Raw genomic sequence first — 19,429 nt, 5'->3', positions numbered from 1 at the left:
ATTGTTTTTAACATCCCTGTTTATACTTTTGATAATTCTCTATGCGCCTCAGGCAATCTGTGACTAATGTTCATAGACTCAATTTCATATGTAGCTTTGCATTTTTAATTTCAAGTTCTAATTAAACCATGAACATTGACTTTCATGCAAGAAAATCCTAGGATTACTATTAGCCACTATTAAAGGGAAGAGAGGAAATGAGGCTGGAAGAAGGGGAGGGAGGGAGAGGCTGGATGAAGAGGAAAGACAGAGAAAGGAGGGAAAGAGGCTGAGGGGAGAAAAAGGAAAAGAGAAAAAGAAGTGCAAAGAAAGGCAGAAAGAGCAAAACTAAGGAAAAGAGAAATAAAGCAAAAAAAAAAAAAAAGATTTTAAAAACTTTATTCTGTTTCCTAAAAATGTTCACTGGTACCCAAGATTTCCTCACATTTTTCCATCTCTGCAATGGGAAACTGCATCCTACAGGAAATGTGAACATTTTCAGTTTTCAGGCTTCTCTACAATTTTCATAGTTTTTCACAAACTTCATGCTTTGTAAACTTTCCTTCATAAAGCATAGTTTGCCCGCATAGTTGTGGAAAGTGGGGCAAGAGCTAGGCAGGTCATGCTAGAGGAGGGAGGCAAGGAGGCTGATGCAGCATTTGCCTGGGGCATTTTTTTTGTGTGTGTGGGTGGGGGGGGGAGGAACAATGCCACCTATTCCTCCCCTCCTTGCTAGCAAACCATTTCATCAGGCTCCTGACCGCATGCTCTCTTGAAAATAATTAGACAATAGGAGGGATTTAGAACATCAACAACTGTGAACTTTCAGGGAATAGATAAGAAAGAACAAAAGGAGAGGTGGTATTAAGAGTATGAGGGAAGAAGATGAAGAGAACATTTTGGTAATAATGCAAATAAGGAGCTAAAATATGAATGGCAAAATACTACTACTTCATTTAACATTCTTTCATGCATTTCAATTGTATTTTCATCATGTTAAAGATTTCAGTTTACTTTTAAATAAACTCCTTCAGCTGAAATTGATGGAAAGTCACATTGTAATGCATTGGCCATGTATAGCATTATTAGTAACTCAGGCAAATATTCTGGCAAACATTTTATACATTTTATACCAGAAAGAAAATGGAGGTGCTGATGCCCTTGTATAGGTCCTTGGTAAAGCTTCACCTGGAGTATTGTGTTCAGTTCTGGAGCCCTTATCTCAAAAGGGATAGAGATGGTATGGGGTCAGTATCAGAAAACCTATGAGGAGAGACTGAAGGATATGAATATTTATTTTATTTATAATTTTTATATACCGACATTCGATCAGAGATATCACATCGGTTTGCATTCAGGTACTGTAGGTATATGAATATGTGTACCCTGGAAGAGAAGAGGCGCTGGAGTGATATTATACAGGCCTTCAGATACCTAAAAGGTTTTAATGATATGCAAACATCAAACCTTTTCCATTGGAAAGATCTCAGTAGAACTAGGGGTCACGAAATGAAACTCTAAGAAGGATGCCTCAGAACCAACATCAGAAAATATTTCTTCACAGAGAGGGTAGTGGATGGCTGGAATGTTCTTCTGGAGGAGGTGGTGAAACCCAAAACAGTGAAACAATTAAAAAGGTTATGGGATAAATACTGTGAATCCCTAAAGGCTAAAGGATGGAAATGAAGAAAAGAGTGCATGGAGTAACTGGAAGGTGCGGCAGTTATTACCCTTAACCAATAAGCCTTCATACTGTTGATGTGAAACTCCATCATTTCTCTCTGCTTCAATGGCAGGGGGAAAAGGGGAATTGGATTTGTTCAGCAACCGAGGGCCCCAGTCTGGGGAAACAAGTATGGAGGTAACTTGCTGATGTGGCGGTTACTACCCTTAACCAATAAGACTGATACTTTGAAACAACTCAAACACTGCTCTCTGTTTCAACAGCAAGGCATAACAGGGAATTGGATTCAACAACTGTCAATGAGGGCTAGTGTGGGAAACTGATAAGCACAAGGGTAATGGGGAATTGGATTCAAACAACCACCAATGAGGGCCCTGACCTTTATGGTCCGGGAAACAGATAAGCATGAGGTAACCTACACGGTACAGCAGACACTACTACCATAAGCATACTGGGCAGACTGGATGGACCATTGAGTCTTCTCTGCTGTCATTTCTATGTTTCCTTTCTCCCCTTAAGATAATGTGTTACATCACTTAATACCCTGTAATTCTTAAAGACGTTTGAATCCTAAAGCTACAGGAAACAAAAAGCTCTACAGATTATTCTGAGACATAATGGAATTATCCCACAAACTGTATTTACCGTATTTTTCGCTCCATAAGATGCACTTTTTTTCCACCAAAAGTGGGGGGAAAATGTATGTGCGTCTTAATGGAGCGAATAAAAAAACCCAAAAAAACCATCCCAAGCCTCTAAATTTAATTAACTACAACCCCCCACCCTCGTGACCCCCCCCCCAAGACTTGCCAAAAGTCCCTGGTGGTCCAGCGGGGGTGCGGTTGCCAGTATTCAAAATGGCGCAGATAGCCTTTGCCCTTATTATGTCACAGGGGCTACTGGTGCCATTGGTCGGCCCCTGTCACATGGTAGGAGCAATGGACAGCCCACAAGATGACACCAGCTGAAAGAGATTCTGGAAGACAGACTGGCCAAAGCTGCTATTGTGTCGGCCATCCCTGTCCAAACAGTAGTGAGCAGCAAAACTGTGGAGGGAACTCCACGTCGCTGCCTTGCAGATCTCAGTCAAGGGGACCTCTTTCAGGTGGACCACCAAAGCTGCCATGGCTTTGACAGAATGAGCCTTGACATGGTCTCCAAGCTGCAGTCCCACTTGCACATAGCAGAAGGAGATGCAATCCGCCAGCCAGTTAGGGTTTGCTTGGCAACCGCAACTCCCAATTTGTTCTTATCAAACGAGATGAAGAGTTGCCTGGACTGCCTGTAGCCTGCTGTCCGCTCCAGGTAGAAGGCTAAGGCTCTCTTGCAATTCAAGCTGTGCAGAGCCCGTTTGCCCTTGGAAAAAAGATGGGCAGGACGATTAACTGGTTCAGATGGAAATCCATCACCACCTTAGGCTGGAATTTTGGGTGCGTACGCAGAACCACCCTAACTTGAAAGAATTTCGTGTATGGTAGATATGTCATCTATGCTTGAAGCTCACTGACCCTGCATGCCGAAGTGACTGTGACCAAAAACATGACCTTCCAGGTTAGGTACTTCAGGTCACAGGTCCGCAGCGGCTCAAAAGGATCCTTCAAGAGTTGAGCCAACATCAAACTAAGATCCCAGGACACAGAAGGAAGATGCAGGGGAGGCTTTAATTAAAGCAGACCTCACATGAATCGCCCCACTATGGGCTGCATAGAGATGGGTGAACCATCCAACCCCTGGTGGTAGGGCCCGATGGTACTCAGGTGTACCCTGACGGAGTTGATCTTCAAGCCAGCATACAAAAGGCGTGGCAGATAGTCAAGCAGTTTCAGTGTTGAACAGGAGAATGGATCTAACCTGTGACGCTCACACCACATGGCAAACTACTTCCACTTCAGGCCTAAGACTTTCTAGTGGAAGGCTTCCTGGTCGCTACCGGGATTTGAGAAACATCATCTGATAAGCCAAGAGGCTGCAGAATTAGCCTTTCAACACCCAACTCCGCGCTGCTGGTGCAGACCCACTGGGGTCAGGAGCCAGCAGCAGCGAAGTAGGCCCAGCAACCTGGCGCTCCACGCGGCCCTGAATGGAGGTCCTTGCTCCGCCCCACCTCATCACCACATCAGCGATGACGCGCCGGTGAGTCTTCTTAAGGAGCCGCCGACCCCGGGCTCACTCCTCCGTCCGACTGCCGACCCCTAGCTCCGCGCTGCCGGCGCAGACCCGCTGGGGTCAGAAGCCAGCAGCAGCGAAGTCGGCCCAGCAACCCGGCGCTCCATGAGGCCCTGAACGGTGATCCTCGCTCTGCCCCCGGCCTACCTCATCACCACATCAGCGACGACGCGCCGGTGAGTCTTCTTAAGGAGCCACTGACCCCGGGCGTCGCGCGCCAAAGGGGCATGCCTCTTTGTGTGCTCCTGATACTACTGTTGATTCAACCACTGTAAAACTTACCTCCTCACCACTATATCTTCTGCACTACCTCCTAGCTAATCCACAACTACAAAGCTATGCACTACTATAACCCTCCAAAACCCTGAGAGACAACGAACTCCGCAACTACAAAGCCAGCGTGGACCCATTGGGGTCAGGAGCTGCCATGACTGCCGCCGAGGACTGCCCCTTGAGGACCGCCCCCACCACGATGGCCCAACTGGCCACCAGCATACCACACCAGAATATCACCATGCACACCTACTTCTACCCCCTCATCCAAACTGCAGCTGCACCTCACTGATAAACCACAACCCCCCAATGCCGACGACGCCTCACTACAATCCCCACAACCGCAGACACCCTCATAGCAACCATCTCAATCCTAACCCTCTTCCTCATAAATGCCCAATCTATCTCCAAAAAAATCCCTATCCTACATGACCTCCTTACAACCACCCAGACATCATATGCATTACTGAATCCTGGCTCAAATAGTCTGACACAGCACTAATAAATCAACTTCATCGCTCAAGTTATGACATCTTCTCCCTACCTAGACCAAAAAAAAAAAAAAAGAGGTGGCGGCCTACTCCTTCTAGCCCTAAAAAAATTCAAACTCACACACTACCCCAGCACCATAACACGTCCTCTGGAAATAGGCCTCTTCAAATCAAGAAACCTCCAAATACTGCTACTATACTCCCCACCAAAATGCCTAGATCTCAATCTTTCCCACCTCATCGAAACCAATCAACAATGACCTCCCCGCAATCATTTTAGGAGACTTCAACCTCCATATTGACTCCACCCCCCTTCCCCCCTCATACACCCTCCCCTCCTGGACACCATGACCGCAATGGGCTTCAAACAAATTGTCAACTCACCAACCCAGAGACCAGGCCACACCCTTCACCTCATATTCATCAATGACAAAGCTACGAAAACTAAAAAGTCATGGGATAGGAGGCGATGTCCTTTCGTGGATTACAAACTGGTTAAAAGACAGGAAACAGCGAGTAGGATTAAATGGTCAATTTTCTCAGTGGAAAAGGGTAAACAGTGGAGTGCCTCAGGGGTCGTACTTGGACCGGTGCTTTTCAATTTATATATAAATGATCTGGAAAGGAATACGACGAGTGAGGTTATCAAATTTGCGGATAATACAAAATTATTCAGAGTAGTTAAATCACAAGCAGACTGTGATACATTACGGTAGGACCTTGCAAGACTGGAAGATTGGGCATCCAAATGGCAGATGAAATTTAATGTGGACAAGTGCAAGGTGTTGCATATAGGGAAAAATAACCCTTGCTGTAGTTACACGATGTTAGGTTCCATATTAGGAGCTACCACCCAGGAAAAAGATCTAGGCATCATAGTGGATAATACTTTAAAAATCGTCGGCTCAGTGTGCTGCAGCAGTCAAAAAAGCAAATAGAATGTTAGGAATTATTAGGAAGGGAATGGTTAATAGAACGGAAAATGTCATAATGCCTCTGTATCGCTCCATGGTGAGACCGCACCTTGAATACTGTGTACAGTTCTGGTCGCCGCATCTCAAAAAAGATATAGTTGTGATGGAGAAAGTACAAAGAAGGGCAACCAAAATGATAAAGGGGATGGAACAGCTCCCCTATGAGGAAAGGCTGAAGAGGTTAGGGCTGTTCAGCTTGGAGAAGAGACGGCTGAGGGGGGATATGATACAGGTCTTTAAGATCATGAGAGGTCTTGAACGAGTAGATGTGACTCGATTATTTACACTTTCGAATAATAGAAGGACTAGGGGGCATTCCATGAAGTTAACAAGTAACACATTTAAGACTAATAGGAGAAAATTCTTTTTCACTCAACGCACAATAAAGCTATGGAATTTATTGCCAGAGGAGGTGGTTAGTGCAATTAGTGTAGCTGGGTTCAAAAAAGGTTTGGATAAGTTCTTGGAGGAGAAGTCCATTAATGGCTATTAATCAATTATACTTAGGGAATAGTCACTGCTATTTTTTTTTTTTTTTAATTTTTTATTTTGCAAATTTCAATAACTCAAAACATTTTACATGTTCCAGCAAATGAGCATAATATTTCCATCATTTAAGGTAACTTTTTACAATTATCCAAATCTCTAATAGTGCCATCAAATACAAAATTAAGAAAAATATATTTAGAACAGAGATGGAAAACTGAAATATAGTATTACTATTGCTTTGTTACTTTTATACAACATAGGAGAGATCCATTTCCACTTTAGAGCAATTATCAAACATATAAAAAGAAAAGGAAAACTGAGAGTTAGGCAGTTATATATTAAATCGCTGATTCAGCCTGGATCTAATGTCCACTGATGTGATTGTATAAAATTGCCGAGCTGGTCTGGCTCATAAAAAACATATCTATTCCCGGACACTTTCATAACACATTTGCATGGGAACCGCAGAATAATCTGGGCTCCATGACTTCTAGCTATAGGTAACAATGTCAAAAACTTTTTCCTTTTTCTTTGTGTTTCCTTAGAAACGTCAGGGTATATCCATACCTTCTGGTTTAGATATAAAACAGATCTATTTTGTAAGAACTTCTTCATGATGTTTTCTCTGTCCAATGGTGTTGAGAATTTTACCAATAAAGTTCCTCTTCCTTCTAATTGCTGTTGTTGTGTGGTCTCTAGGAATTCAGTAATATTTAACAATACGTTTTCACCAGATTCCATTTGATTCTCAGGTACTTCTTTAAGGTCAGACACAAAGTATGCCTTAATTATCTTAGGTTGTTCTTCCAAAGTAATCTTAAGAACATCTCTCAAATAGCTTTTAAATTGTTCTTTTGGAGATATTGAATTGCATTTGGGAAAATTCAATACTCTAATATTGATGTTTCTCAAGCCGTTTTCAATTATTTCTAACCTCCTGTTAGTAACCATATCAGTTTTTATCAGCGTATCTTGTACTGTCTCAATTTTATTTATTTTCTCCTCCATTTGAGTCATTTTCTTCTCCTGTTTCTCAACTGACACTTTCAAGTTACCACAAGTTTCTTGCATTATTTTCATAGGGCCTGATATCGTCATTAAAGAATTTTGAAGTGTGGCTATAGCTAGCCATAATGATTCCAAGGTTATATTCTCAGGTTTTTCTAGCGGTTTCAGTTCCGGGAAAGGAATTGCTTGTATAACAACGTTTATATTTTCCCCAGCTCTAGGCAATTTTGTGGAATTTTCCAAGGCCGTTCCCTCTCCTCCTACGGCTCCAAGGCTTTCGGAGGGTTCCCCTCCCCCCTCCGGGGTTGACGCCATTGGTCCTCCCTCCATAGCCGAAGTTAAGTTCTCCCCTGCGAAACACCCCTCGGGTGAACTCACCCCTTCCAGCGCATTCCGTTGTAGAGGTGATTCAGTGCTCGCAGATTGTGTCCATGTCGGGGGGGGGAGGTGTCAGCGGGGCTCCAGGGCTTAAAGTTGTTTCAGCCGCATGCGACAGCGTTTGCTCAGCGGGTGTCGCTAGCGCGGGCCACACTGGATTTACTGCCGGGGAATAAAACTCCGCAATAGTTGTTTGCTGCAGTGTCGGGCTCAGGACACTCGAGGAAGCCTCTCTAACCCGAGCTTTTCGCTTGGTATGTGGCATTTCTGCCAATTTCCAAAAGGTAAAATGAGGTAATTTCTTGCAAACACTGTGGAGCTCCAAATACCATGTCCTCTCAGTGAGACGCCATCTTGGATCTCCTAGCCACTGCTATTAATTGCATCAGTAGCATGGGTTCTTCTTAGTGTTTGGGTAATTGCCAGGTTCTTGTGGCCTGGTTTTGGCCTCTGTTGGAAACAGGATGCTGGGCTTGATGGACCCTTGGTCTGACCAAGCATGGCAATTTCTTATGTTCTTACTTCCACAAACAACCCACCCACAACCACCAGCGTCTCATGGTCAGACCACAAATTAATCCAGACCACACTCCGATTGAAAACCTCCCACACGGAAACCGACCAATCCAAAAAATACACTGAATTCCACAAACCATGTCCCAGTGAAGAGCTGATAAACCCTCCCCAATGCCTTGAACACCCTTGACCTCAATGACGCAAACACTGCCATCAATTCCTGGATCTCCATCAATGCTGAATTCGCCAAATCCAAATGCCCAAGAATCTCCAAAATAATCAATACGGACAACCCCTACAAAACACCTTGGTACAACCCAGAACTAAAAAACACCAAACAACTTCTCAGACAAGCAGAGAAAAGATGGAGAAGACATCCTACCTCACCTCATCTCGACAGATACAAAATACTACTCCACATATACAGAACAGACACCGACAAAGCCAAAAGAGAATTCTACTCAAAGAAAATTCATCAACATCAATATAACCCCAGAATCCTTTTCAACTTTGTCTCCAACCTAACCCAACTAAGCCACAACCCACTGTCAAAGGAAGACTCCACGAAAGCTTGTGAAGAACTCGACCAATACTTCACAAACAAAATTTCAAAACTAATATCAACCAACCCCCCAGCATGCCCGGAAAGGCAAAGTCCCCGCTTCACAACATTCCCCACTTGGACCAGCTTCAACCTCATTGCCTTGACAGAAGTCAAAAAGATTATACAAAAAATCAACCCAGCCACCCACCCTCTATATCCCATCCCAGTAAAAACCCTCAAGCTAATCCCCGAAGTCATCGCCAAACCTATAGCCAACATAATAAATACAGCCCTCGAACAAGGCCTCTTTCCCGAAGCCCTCAAGTGCACAGTAATAAAACCCATTCTAAAAAAACCACAACTGAACCCATCCGACCCTGCTAACTGCAGACCGATCTCGAACCTAACCTTCATTTCAAAGATCCTGGAAAAAATTGTCAACCACCAACTCTCGGAACACCTGGAAGCACACAAAATCCTTTACCCTGCTCAACACGGATTCAGGAAATCTCTCAGCACCGAAACGCTACTACTATCCCTCACAGACACCACCCTGAGAGGTCTCAATGCCGGACACTCCTACCTCCTGATACTACTAGACATCTCTGCCGCCTTCGACACCATCAACCACAACTCTTTAATAACCCAGCTAACAGAAATTGGACTAGGCGACAAAACCTTAAAATGGTTTGAAACCTACTTATCTAATAGATCCTACAAAGTTAGACTAAACAACAGCATATCTAAACAATTCCACTCCCCCATGGTGTACCATAAAGCTCCTCTCTTTCCTCCACCCTATTTAACATATACATGCTCTCCCTCTGCAAACTCCTCTCCAACCTGAACCTCCAATAATTCATCCACGCTGATGATGTCCAGATTCTACTCCACATGAAAGAAAACATACAACGAACCCTACTGTTGTGGGAATCCTACTCAGCCCAAATAAAAAACCTCCTTTCGCAGCTATCCCTCACACTCAATCACTGAAAACAGAAATACTCTACATAACAAACAAGCACCTCACAAAGAACATCCTAGACCCCACACCCATCCAACCATTCAGCCAATGCATTACCTAAGTAAGAGACCTAGGTATCACATTGGACTCAGAGCTCAACCTAAAAAAACATATCAACGCAACAATAAAAGAGGGCTACTTCAAGCTACAAGTCCTCAAGAGACAAGCCCCTCCTCTTCAACCAAGACTACAGAACAGTACTCCAATGCTTCTTATTCTCGAAACTGGACTACTGCAACTCTCTCCTACTCTGGCTTCCTTCATCCACCCTCAAACCCCTGCAACTACTCCAAAATGCAGCAGCCAGATCCCTAACAAACAGCAGTCGATCCTCCCACATCACATCCATCCTCAAAGACCTCCACTGGCTCCCAATAACCCACAGAATCCAATTCAAAGCCCTAACTCTACTATACAAATCCTTCTACAATAAAAATACAGAATGGCTAAAAGACGCCCTCCACCACCATGACACCCTAAGAAACCTCAGATCCAAGAACACCGGCCTGCTAAACATACCCTCCACAAAACAAGCACACCTCACCACATTCAGAGAACGCGCCATATCAATAGCTGGCCTTTCATTATGGAACACACTCCCTGCACAACTCAGATTGGAAACATCCACCCAGTCTTTCAAAAAAAAAAAATAAATCTAAAAACCTGGTTATTCCAAAAAGCCTACCAGCCCACAGGTCTAACCTCCTTCCCTCTCCCCATATCATGATAAAATGAAAATGTTACAATACTACTAACATCGTCCAAACTTCCTATGTACCTATTCACACATGCAATAATTCTTGAGATGTGTAACACAATAAGTGCCACTAAGTTTCCTTTGTACTTATCTATACAATGTAAAAATTCTTGAGACGCCTACCTCCTAATGTAATTATACTGATGCTGAGTTGTTTTTGAGGTACCCCCGATACAAATTTCCCCCTCTGTTAAAATGTAATCCCATTAATTGTTGAGTTGCCTCCATTACAATGTAAAAATATTAAGACAAGCTAGTCTTTATATTCTCTGCGTTAACATGTAAATCAGCGTGATATACCCCAATGAATGTCGGTATATAAAAGCAAATAAATAAATAATCTAGATCATTAGAGACAATGTCCTGAGGTTGGGATGGCGCAGCCTGCCCTGATCCTGCATGATGAGGTTGGGGAAAGTCCCCAAACCAATTTGGTCCCTGATAGAGAGATGTCACAGGAGCAAGAACCAGACCTGCCTCGGCTAATGAAAGGCTATGAGGATCATGGTTCCCCTGTCCTGCTGGAGCTTCAGAAGAGTCTTCATCACCAGAGGAAGTGGAGGATACACATACAGAAGGCCCCCTGCCCCAATGGCGGGCAAAGGCATCTGTGGCTGGTTTGCCGTCCCCATTGTACAGGGAGCAGACATTTTTTACCTTGCTGTTGCAGGGGGAGGCAAAGAAACCCATGTCTGGAGTTCCCCAGAGGCAGAAAATTTGGTCTGCCACTGCCGGGTTCTGAGACCACTTGTGGGGGTCGGAAGGCCTGACTCAGTCGATTCGCCACCATTCTCTGTCCTGCAAGGTACACGGCTCAGAGCAGCATGCCCTGAGACCGAGCCCATGACCAAATCTGAACTGCTTCCTGACAGAGAAGGAACAATCTTGTTCCTCCCTGTTTGTTGATGTACCAGATTGCCACCTGGTTGTCAGTCTGGATCAGGACTGCCTTGTTGGACAAGTGATCGCAGAATACCCAGAACACGGATTGCTCAAAACTCCAGGAAATTGATCTGGCACTTATCTTCCTAAGTAGACCACAACTCCTGTGTGCGGAGGCCCTCCACATGAGCACCCCATCCCAGGGTTGATGCATTGGTGGTGAACACAACCTAGTAAGGGGAAAACTGGAAAGGAACCCCCTGCTCCAAATTGGGCAGGCTCTCCCACCAAGACAAGGAGGTCTGGAGAGGTGGAGTAACACGGAAGTGCACGTGGAGGTCCTGGATGGCCTGCTGCCACTGGATTGCAGGGTCCATTTGGGCCCTGCGCATATGCAAGCGAGCCAAGGATGTAACATGGACAGAGGCAGCCATGTAATCCAGAAGATAGAACATGAGGCGGGCCAAGACCTGCTGGCTCTGGTGAATCAGACCTGCAAGAGATACCAGTGCAAGCACCCAATCACGAGGCAGATAGGCTCTGGCCTGAGCTGAGTATGACGTTTTGGTTTGGGATACCCGTGGCTAATAAGTCCCGGATGTATGACACTTTGGTTAATTAAGGGAGAGGTAAGCGTGATTGGTTTGTGGGAATTTAAATAGACGGCTTACGCCGTGTCCTTTTGGAAGCCTCTTGTACGCCAGCAGAAGAACTTCATAAGATTGGTAAAACGCAATTAGTTTGCTGAATGTGAGTAGTTTAAGCTTGTGTATTAGGGGCACGAGAGAGCAGGGTTGGTTATGTCTTTAGGTAATAGGCATTTGTGACTGTGTAGGTCGATATGGAAGGAATAAGTAAAGCTGATGCGATACACAGGTTGGATAAGGAGGATTATGGTATGACGATGTGTAAGAGAATATAATCATGTAATATGGGTTAGGATATATAGGATATTGTGCCGAATTAGGTAACATTGAACAACATTAAGATGTTTGTGGTATGTTAACAGTATGTACATGTTGCGATTCCGGGGCGGCCCCGGAATCGCCACTCACCCCGCCGCGGGTCCTCGGTCACCTCTCCTTCCTCGGGACCCCGGGCGCAGCTCCCTCCTGGTGCTCCGACCCCGCGCGGGCCTGCAGGGCCTTCAGGCGCCATGTGCCGGCTCTCTCTTCGCCGCCGGCGTCCTCCCACGGCTAGCCCCACCCCCTAGGCACGCACGCGCGGCTGAGCCCTGTTCTTAAAGGGCCCAGCGCGGGAAAGCACGGCTCCTCCTTTCCTGACGTCAGACGCTGCAGGGCTATTTAAGCCCTGCAGTTACTAGCCTTCCTTGCCTTGCAACGAGGTTCCAGGTTTCCTGTCTCAAGTTGCTGATTCCTGATCCCGGATTGGCTTACGGTGTTCCCTGGCTCCTGACTCTGGACTGGCTTACGACGATTCCCTGGCTTTTGACTCCGGACTGGCTTACGATGATTCCCTGGCTTCTGACCCCGGTTTGGCTCACGGTGATTCCCTGGCTTCTGACTTTGGACTGGCAAGCGATGACTCTCAGGCACTCGACTCTGGACTGGCAAGCGGCGACCCTCTGGCACTTGACTCCGGACTGGTGAGCAACAACCCTCTGGCACTCGACCTTGGATCCCGTCTGATTCCACCCCCGCGGGCGCTCCTAAGTCCCAGCGGCCGGGTCCCTACGGGCTCCTCCTGGGGGGACTCCGGCTTCCAGGGTGAATCTCCTAAGTCCCAGCGGCCGGACTCCTACGAGCTCCTCTCGGGGGAGGTTCAGCTTCCAGGGCGAAGACTTCCTCACCACTGTGTCAGCTCCATCCGTTCCCTTCTTCCGTGCCTAGCCCTTGGTCGCAAAGGGCGTCCCTGGGTCTTCTTCGGTCCAGCCACATCTCCGTCCTTGCCGCCTCCCGGTCGGGGCCTCTGCTGCTACCTTGCAGCAGTTCACCTTTCGGTTCCGATCGGCTCAAGGGTCCACGAATCCAACAGTACAAGCAAGTGACGTTCTAATGGAGAATTGTTTATCCAATGCAGGTACGTAAGTGTATAAAGCTCCAAGGTTCGATGGATGCCATTTGAATATGGAAAGTTTTTGGAGATGACAGTTCAACTTCGGCAAATAGGATGACATGCATATGAGCTGGTGATGAATCGTGAAGTTAACAAATTGACATATAGCGTCTGTTCATTTGATTCGGCTGGTACTATTGAAATTTATGGTATTGGTTTTCTGGTATAGTTGTAGGTATTATAAAGGTTGATAAATGTTATCTTTATGTTGCTGATAGAGTTCAATTCTATGTGTGGATACCACTTGCATAATACAGAAGCATTAGTGAAGATTTGCCCTGTTTATGGTGATTGATGAATGGGAACAAATGCAGCATTCATCTTGAAGAGAGCTGTATATTAATGATGTCAACATGAGAAGAACATAGTTGCGCTAGAGTTAATCATCATTCCCTGAAGAAGCCCGTTTGGATGGTGAAACGAGAGCCTCGTCGGAGTAGTTTAATAGGATTAACTTTGCATTCATTAAAATAACTGTAATATGCGCATGTACATAGACTGACTATATGTTGTACATTTATACGGATTCAGATTGTTTGACACATTCATTTGTGTTTGTATAAACAAGATGTATATTAATGACATATGAATATTTATATTATGTTATATGAAGGGGTAACAATTATGCAAGCATAGGGGATTGTTAGCAATTTTAGGTGGCATGAGTGATATGGTTGGTTTGAGTGGTATGGATGAGGTGTATGGATGAATTGAATGGAGGGGTAAGGCATGGATAATATTGTTTTAATGTTAGGGAGATTATTATCACACATAGCAGGATTTATGAAATAAGTGTGTTAAATACATTGGGTAAATGTGTGTATATAATAAAATTTGGGCATTATATATTGCTGAGTTCCTCTGTAGTATGTGTATAGTCTGAGCTGTGTCTAGCCAGGTGCCGATGAAGCTCAAATTGCAGCGACGGGGTCAGATGGGACTTCGGGTAGTTGATGACAAAGCCGAGGGACTCCAATACCCGAATGGTCAAGTGCAGAGATCGAAGTACTCCCTCCTGGGTGGCGCTCTTGACCAGCCAGTCATCCAAGTAGGGGAACACCTGCAGCCCTAGATGGCGGAGGTACGCTCTGTTAGGTATTGGTCCTCCAGAGGGGAGGAGTTAGCAATCTATTGTAATCTGCTGCTGGATACTCCTGTAGTGGGAGGAGTTAGCAATCTGTTATGAGTCACCATGTGGAGTTGCAATCTGTTAGTGACTGGCTCCCATGGAAAGAGGAGTTTAGTAATCTGATATGCTCCGTAGGCGGAACTAGGAATCTTGTTATGATATAGACTGCTGAGTTGGCAATCTGTACCAGTGGAGTGCTAGAGAGGATACTCATCTGGAGAGAAACATAAATAGGTGAATCCTTGGGCCGATGGCAGATGGCAGCGCTCCCAGGAGGATATCCTGAGAGGGACCACCGGCTAGGCTTGGGTATGGAGACAGACACAGATAGTTCTTTTATTAGACAGGTTAATAGAACCACCAGAAGTGGCAGGCAGTAGTGAGCTGATATGCCCGGCAGGGCTGAAGTCCCTCAGATACTGGAACTGCAATCCGAGGGTTGCTGAGCTGTAGAAAGACTATAGATAGTGAGTAGACAGGGTATGCTGTATTCATAGCCAGTAGTAGATGACAAACTCACATAGGTTCTTAAGGAGGCTCAGTAGCTGGAAAGAGTTAGGCCCTCGAGGAGCGAGTACCTGGTTCCAGGGAAAGCTCTGAGAGAGCGGTGGTAACTCACGAATGTCTGTATCTGTGATAGCTTCCAGGCAGTAGAGAATCTTCAGAGTATTCAGGAACATGGGCCCTTGAGGAGCGAGTACTGGTTCCTATCTGCAATCTGAAATAGAGAAAAAAAAGCGAGGCCCCTGAGGAGCAGGTACTTCTGGTAAGTCCGAGGAGGCAGAGTAGCTTGGACAATTCGTATCCGAAATTGAATCCTTGTCTTAGTCCGACCGTCCTTGCTAACTCAAATCATAAGCAAAAGTGAAGACCCTTTTATGTTGGAAGCGGATGACGTCAATACAGGGGGACGCCCCTGAGGTTCGCGCCCTTGCTGGTACATACTTTGGAGTGTGCTCGCGCCCTACATCATCAGGAATATGGCGGATCCGCAGTGTCGAGCCGGTCTGGGTACGCCGGAGAGAGACAGCATGGAGACGCCGTGGCAGCAAGCCGTCCATCAGACCTGGAGGGAGTCACCACAGATGTAGAGAGGGTGGAGTGAGGGTGTAGAGCAGCCACGAATGCAACACGCTCCCACCGCTGCCAGGCATTTGGTGAAAACATGGGGGGCCAAGGCGAGGCTGAACAGCAACACCTGTATTGGAAATGCCTCTCATCCACAACAAACTGAAGATATTTCCTGTGGCTGGGAAAGATCTCGATGTGGGCATATGTGTCCTTGAGACAAAGGGAGCAAAGCCAGTCCCTTTCTTGCCGAAGGGGAATCGGGGTGCCCAGAGAGACCACTTTGAATTCTTCTCTTTAGAAATCAGTTCAAGGCTCTCAGATCCAAAATAGGGCAGAGCCCCCCTGTTCTCTTTGGAATCAGGAAATAGTGATAATAGGATCCCCTCCCTTGTTGCCACAGTGAGACAGGTTTGACTGCTCTGGCCATTATGAGGGCAGAGAGCTCCGTCAAGAGTATTGCCTGGTCCAAGGACTGACCCCAAGAGAGGCACAGGGGAGAGTCCATGGGAAAACCCAGAAAGTTGAGTCGATAGCCTCGATGAATGATAGACAGGACCCACCGGTCTGAGGTGATAATATTTCCTCTAGCAGTAAAAAGACCTCCACGAGCCCTGCCATGAGGACTTCCTGGCAGAGTACGGTGGGTCCGATGTACTGGCTGAAAGATGCTGAAGGGTCTTGGATTGATCCTTCAACAGCCATAGCATCCCTCATCTTATCACCAGTACATGGAAGGTCCGCAAGCTTCTCCTTGACCTCCAGCCAGAGATCAGAGGCTCGGAGCCAGGCCATCCTGTGGGCACCAATGCCTGCCGCTGCCACCCCAGTGGAATTTTCATCACTTTGTAGGTGGAGTTCACTTCGTGCTTGCAACATTCCAAGCCTTGCTGGACAAGAGCCATAAAAGCATCCTGTTGCTGCTGGGGCAGATGCTCGGACAACTCCTGGATCTGTTTCCAGAGGTTCAAAAAGTACTGTGTCATGTACAGCTGGCAGGAAGCAATACAAGTAAGCAACAAGGCACCCTGAAACACCTTCCTAGCAATCGCATCCAGAGCTCTGCACCCGCGACCTAAAGGGATGGAAGCATGGGTACAGGAATGCTTGGCCTTCTTGAGGGCAGACTCCAACACAAAAGACTGATGTGGGAGTTGACACTTCTCAAATCCCAAGACCTGCTGTACCAGACAAACAGCATCAGCCTTCCTATTTACTGGAGGCATGGAGATGGTGTTCCCAAAGTCTAAGGAGTAACTCCTTGAAGATCTCATGTACGGGAACAGCCACCACTTCCTTCGGGGCATCGATAAACTGGAGAACCTCCAGCATCTTATCCCTAGCATCCTCTTCCATCAGAAGCTGAAACGGAATGGTTTCTGTCATGGCCCGGACAAACCCCCGCAAAGGTCAAGTCCTCAGGCAGGGACCGGGTGCCTCTCCTCCAGAAGAGATGGATCTGAGGGGAGATTCCCCAGGTCACAGAATGAGGACTCAGAGGTCATTCGGGGCATCTTCCTCACTAAGATCACCCAGACACATCAGTGGAAGGCCCCCTACCTAGGCTCCTTGGTTTGGGCACTGAGGGCACCGCAAGCACCGCGACCCCCTAAGGACATGGAACCAGACCAGGGAACACTGGTTGTGGAACTGAGGGCCTCAGTGGTGCCATGGACTGCGCGAGGCCTTCCTCCTCAGAGGACCTATAATGGGAATCAAACCAGACGGAGGAAGAAACAGTGGCCGCTGGGGCATCGATGGAACCCTGGGCACCGGCAGCTGGGGAGGATGCCAAGGAGGACATCGAGGCACTCCAGCAGTGGTGCCAACATCGAGGGTTCAGGCTCTTGCACCGGTACTGTGGAAGCACCAGCAGGACTGGCACCTCAATGCCCTGCAGAGCTTGGACCACTGCCAATTGCACCCTGTGGTCCAACGCCTCTTGAAAGTCTGCAGAAGACAAGACAGAAGAAGGAGAGGGAGGCATCACCAGATCTCCCTCAGAGCCCAGAGGGAGATAAGTGCCCAGCACCGGCATTGGTGGGGAATGCCTGGGACTCTCGGGTTCGATGGAGGACGGTGCCTCCTCTCCGCAGGGTTGCTTCGAGGGCATCACAGTGGGTGCCGATGCTGACCTGAGCCCAATGCCGTGCGAAGACTGACCAGAGGCAATGCTTCCAGACCTTTCCTCGGCACTCAGCCCTGTTTCTCTGGTTCCAAGGAGGATGGAGACAATTCTGTCGTCCTGGAGCGTGAAGACACTGGCGACAGCCGATCCTCGGGCTCTCTCTCCAGAGGGGGCCCCAGCAGGGGAGTGGACAACGAAGGCTTGGTGTCCATCAGCTCCCCGTGGCCTCTTGGAGTCGTTGCCCCAAATGCTGGAGTCGAAGGTTCAGATTTTTTTGGAACCGAAGAGCTTCTCCATTTTGTCGAAACGGACGTGATGGCCATTGGGGGTCATCTGGTTGCAAAAATGACACCCCCTAACGTCATGCGATGCCCCCAGGTAAAGGATATATACTTCATGTGGATCCTTGAGGGACATGGTCCATAGACACTTGGGGCATCGACGAAAACCAGACGAAGCAATTACAAAAAGACCCAGTGTGCGGTCGGTGCCCAATGACCACCGAGTGCGAGAAACCGCTGGGAATCAGTCGCACAGAAGGGAGAAAGATTTTCTGCGCTGCCCTACTGACTAAGCCGGTAGGAAGAAGGGGAACCCCGGTGCAGGAAAAGTCAAAACCGACCGGGAAATTACTTGAAAATACAGAGAGCCAGAGCTCCTCAATCGCGAGATGATAGCTCAACAGAAAAGAAGAGACTGAAGAGGGACCCACATGGATGTTTGGATAGTGGCATGCTGGGCATGCTCAGTGTGTCAAAGTTTCTAGAAACTTTGACTTAAGTTTTCCATGCCGAGCTCCATCTGATGATGTCACCCATGGGTGAGGACTACCATCCCACTTGTCCTAGGAGAATTTTGTATGTTCAATCATTAAGGGACATATTTTCAAAAGTTCTAGTTTGTATACTTCCCCACTAAACCTGACATTTTAAAATCTACCTCAACAGAGTGACTATTCATAACCTCTCAAAAAGTGGACAGTCCCAGGGATGTTGGTTGGATTAGGAACAGGGCCAGGAGGGACTCAGCTTGCTAGTGAGATTTTTCAGCCCTATCTGGCTAAGTCAGGCAGCAATCCCTGTGCAGAGGGGTTAGATGGCTTAAATCAATTACCACAATACACACATAAAAATAAGAACTAATATTTAACACTAGAGCATCACAATATATGCTATCAAAAAGCTTCATGCTTTTACCTCTTCATAATAGCTGATATTTTTCTCAGTCATATTAATAAATGCTGATTTCAGATCACTTCGCATGTTCTGTTTCCATCTGTCCCAGTCAGATTTCAGAGTATTATTAGCACATTCTACTTTATCTTCAAGCTTTGCAATCTCTTCTTTAAGCTGAATAAAATATGCATAAACAAAATACAATACAATAAGATCACTTGTTTATGGCATATAAATTATGCAACAATCAAGCAATATCTGTTTAGAAAATTGGACATCTAGACATAATGGGCCTGTTATTTCCTTTTAAACTAGGTAAAAAAGTTGCCTTCCTATAATAGGATACTTATAGGCTAAATTTCAATGGGGAAAATGCTTAGTACATTTGGCCCTATACATCCATTGTAACCTGGGATAATAATAGGGTATTTACAGTAAAAAAAAAAAAAATAGGTCATCCTATTTAGAGATTTTAAGCTTCACAGAGTAGGGATTATTTCTTATTTATCTGTATAGCACGAGTAGTGCTGTAGACATTAACTAGTAGTAGTATGTAAAATAGAAAATCTGTAAAAATAAATTTTAAGCACAAGATTAGCGAGTGAAGTCATATAAAATACATAAATATACCAGTGTTTACCCACGTCGTCCCGCATGAAGTTATGTCACAAGATGACATTCAATTTTT

General features: G+C 46.2%; 1 protein-coding gene across 5 annotated transcripts in view; it reads right to left on the bottom strand.

Moving 5' to 3' along the window:
- The window catches only part of SNX7 (sorting nexin 7), a 229,408-nt gene that overhangs the window by 63,140 nt on the left and 146,839 nt on the right, over nucleotides 1–19,429 (bottom strand). For all 5 annotated transcript variants that reach the window (XR_003858903.1, XM_029617777.1, XM_029617780.1 and 2 more), the window contains exon 8: nucleotides 18,763–18,915. Coding sequence is in view for 4 of the 5 variants with exons in the window: in XM_029617777.1 (XP_029473637.1) it covers nucleotides 18,763–18,915 (153 nt within the window). In the remaining variant the exon portion in view is untranslated. The remainder of the gene's footprint in view (nucleotides 1–18,762; nucleotides 18,916–19,429) is intronic.

This window comes from Rhinatrema bivittatum, chromosome 10, assembly GCF_901001135.1.
Source record: "Rhinatrema bivittatum chromosome 10, aRhiBiv1.1, whole genome shotgun sequence".
NCBI lineage: Eukaryota > Metazoa > Chordata > Amphibia > Gymnophiona > Rhinatrematidae > Rhinatrema > Rhinatrema bivittatum.
The sequence above is the reverse complement of the archived record's forward strand: the minus strand, read 5'-3'. Positions and strand labels throughout refer to the sequence as shown.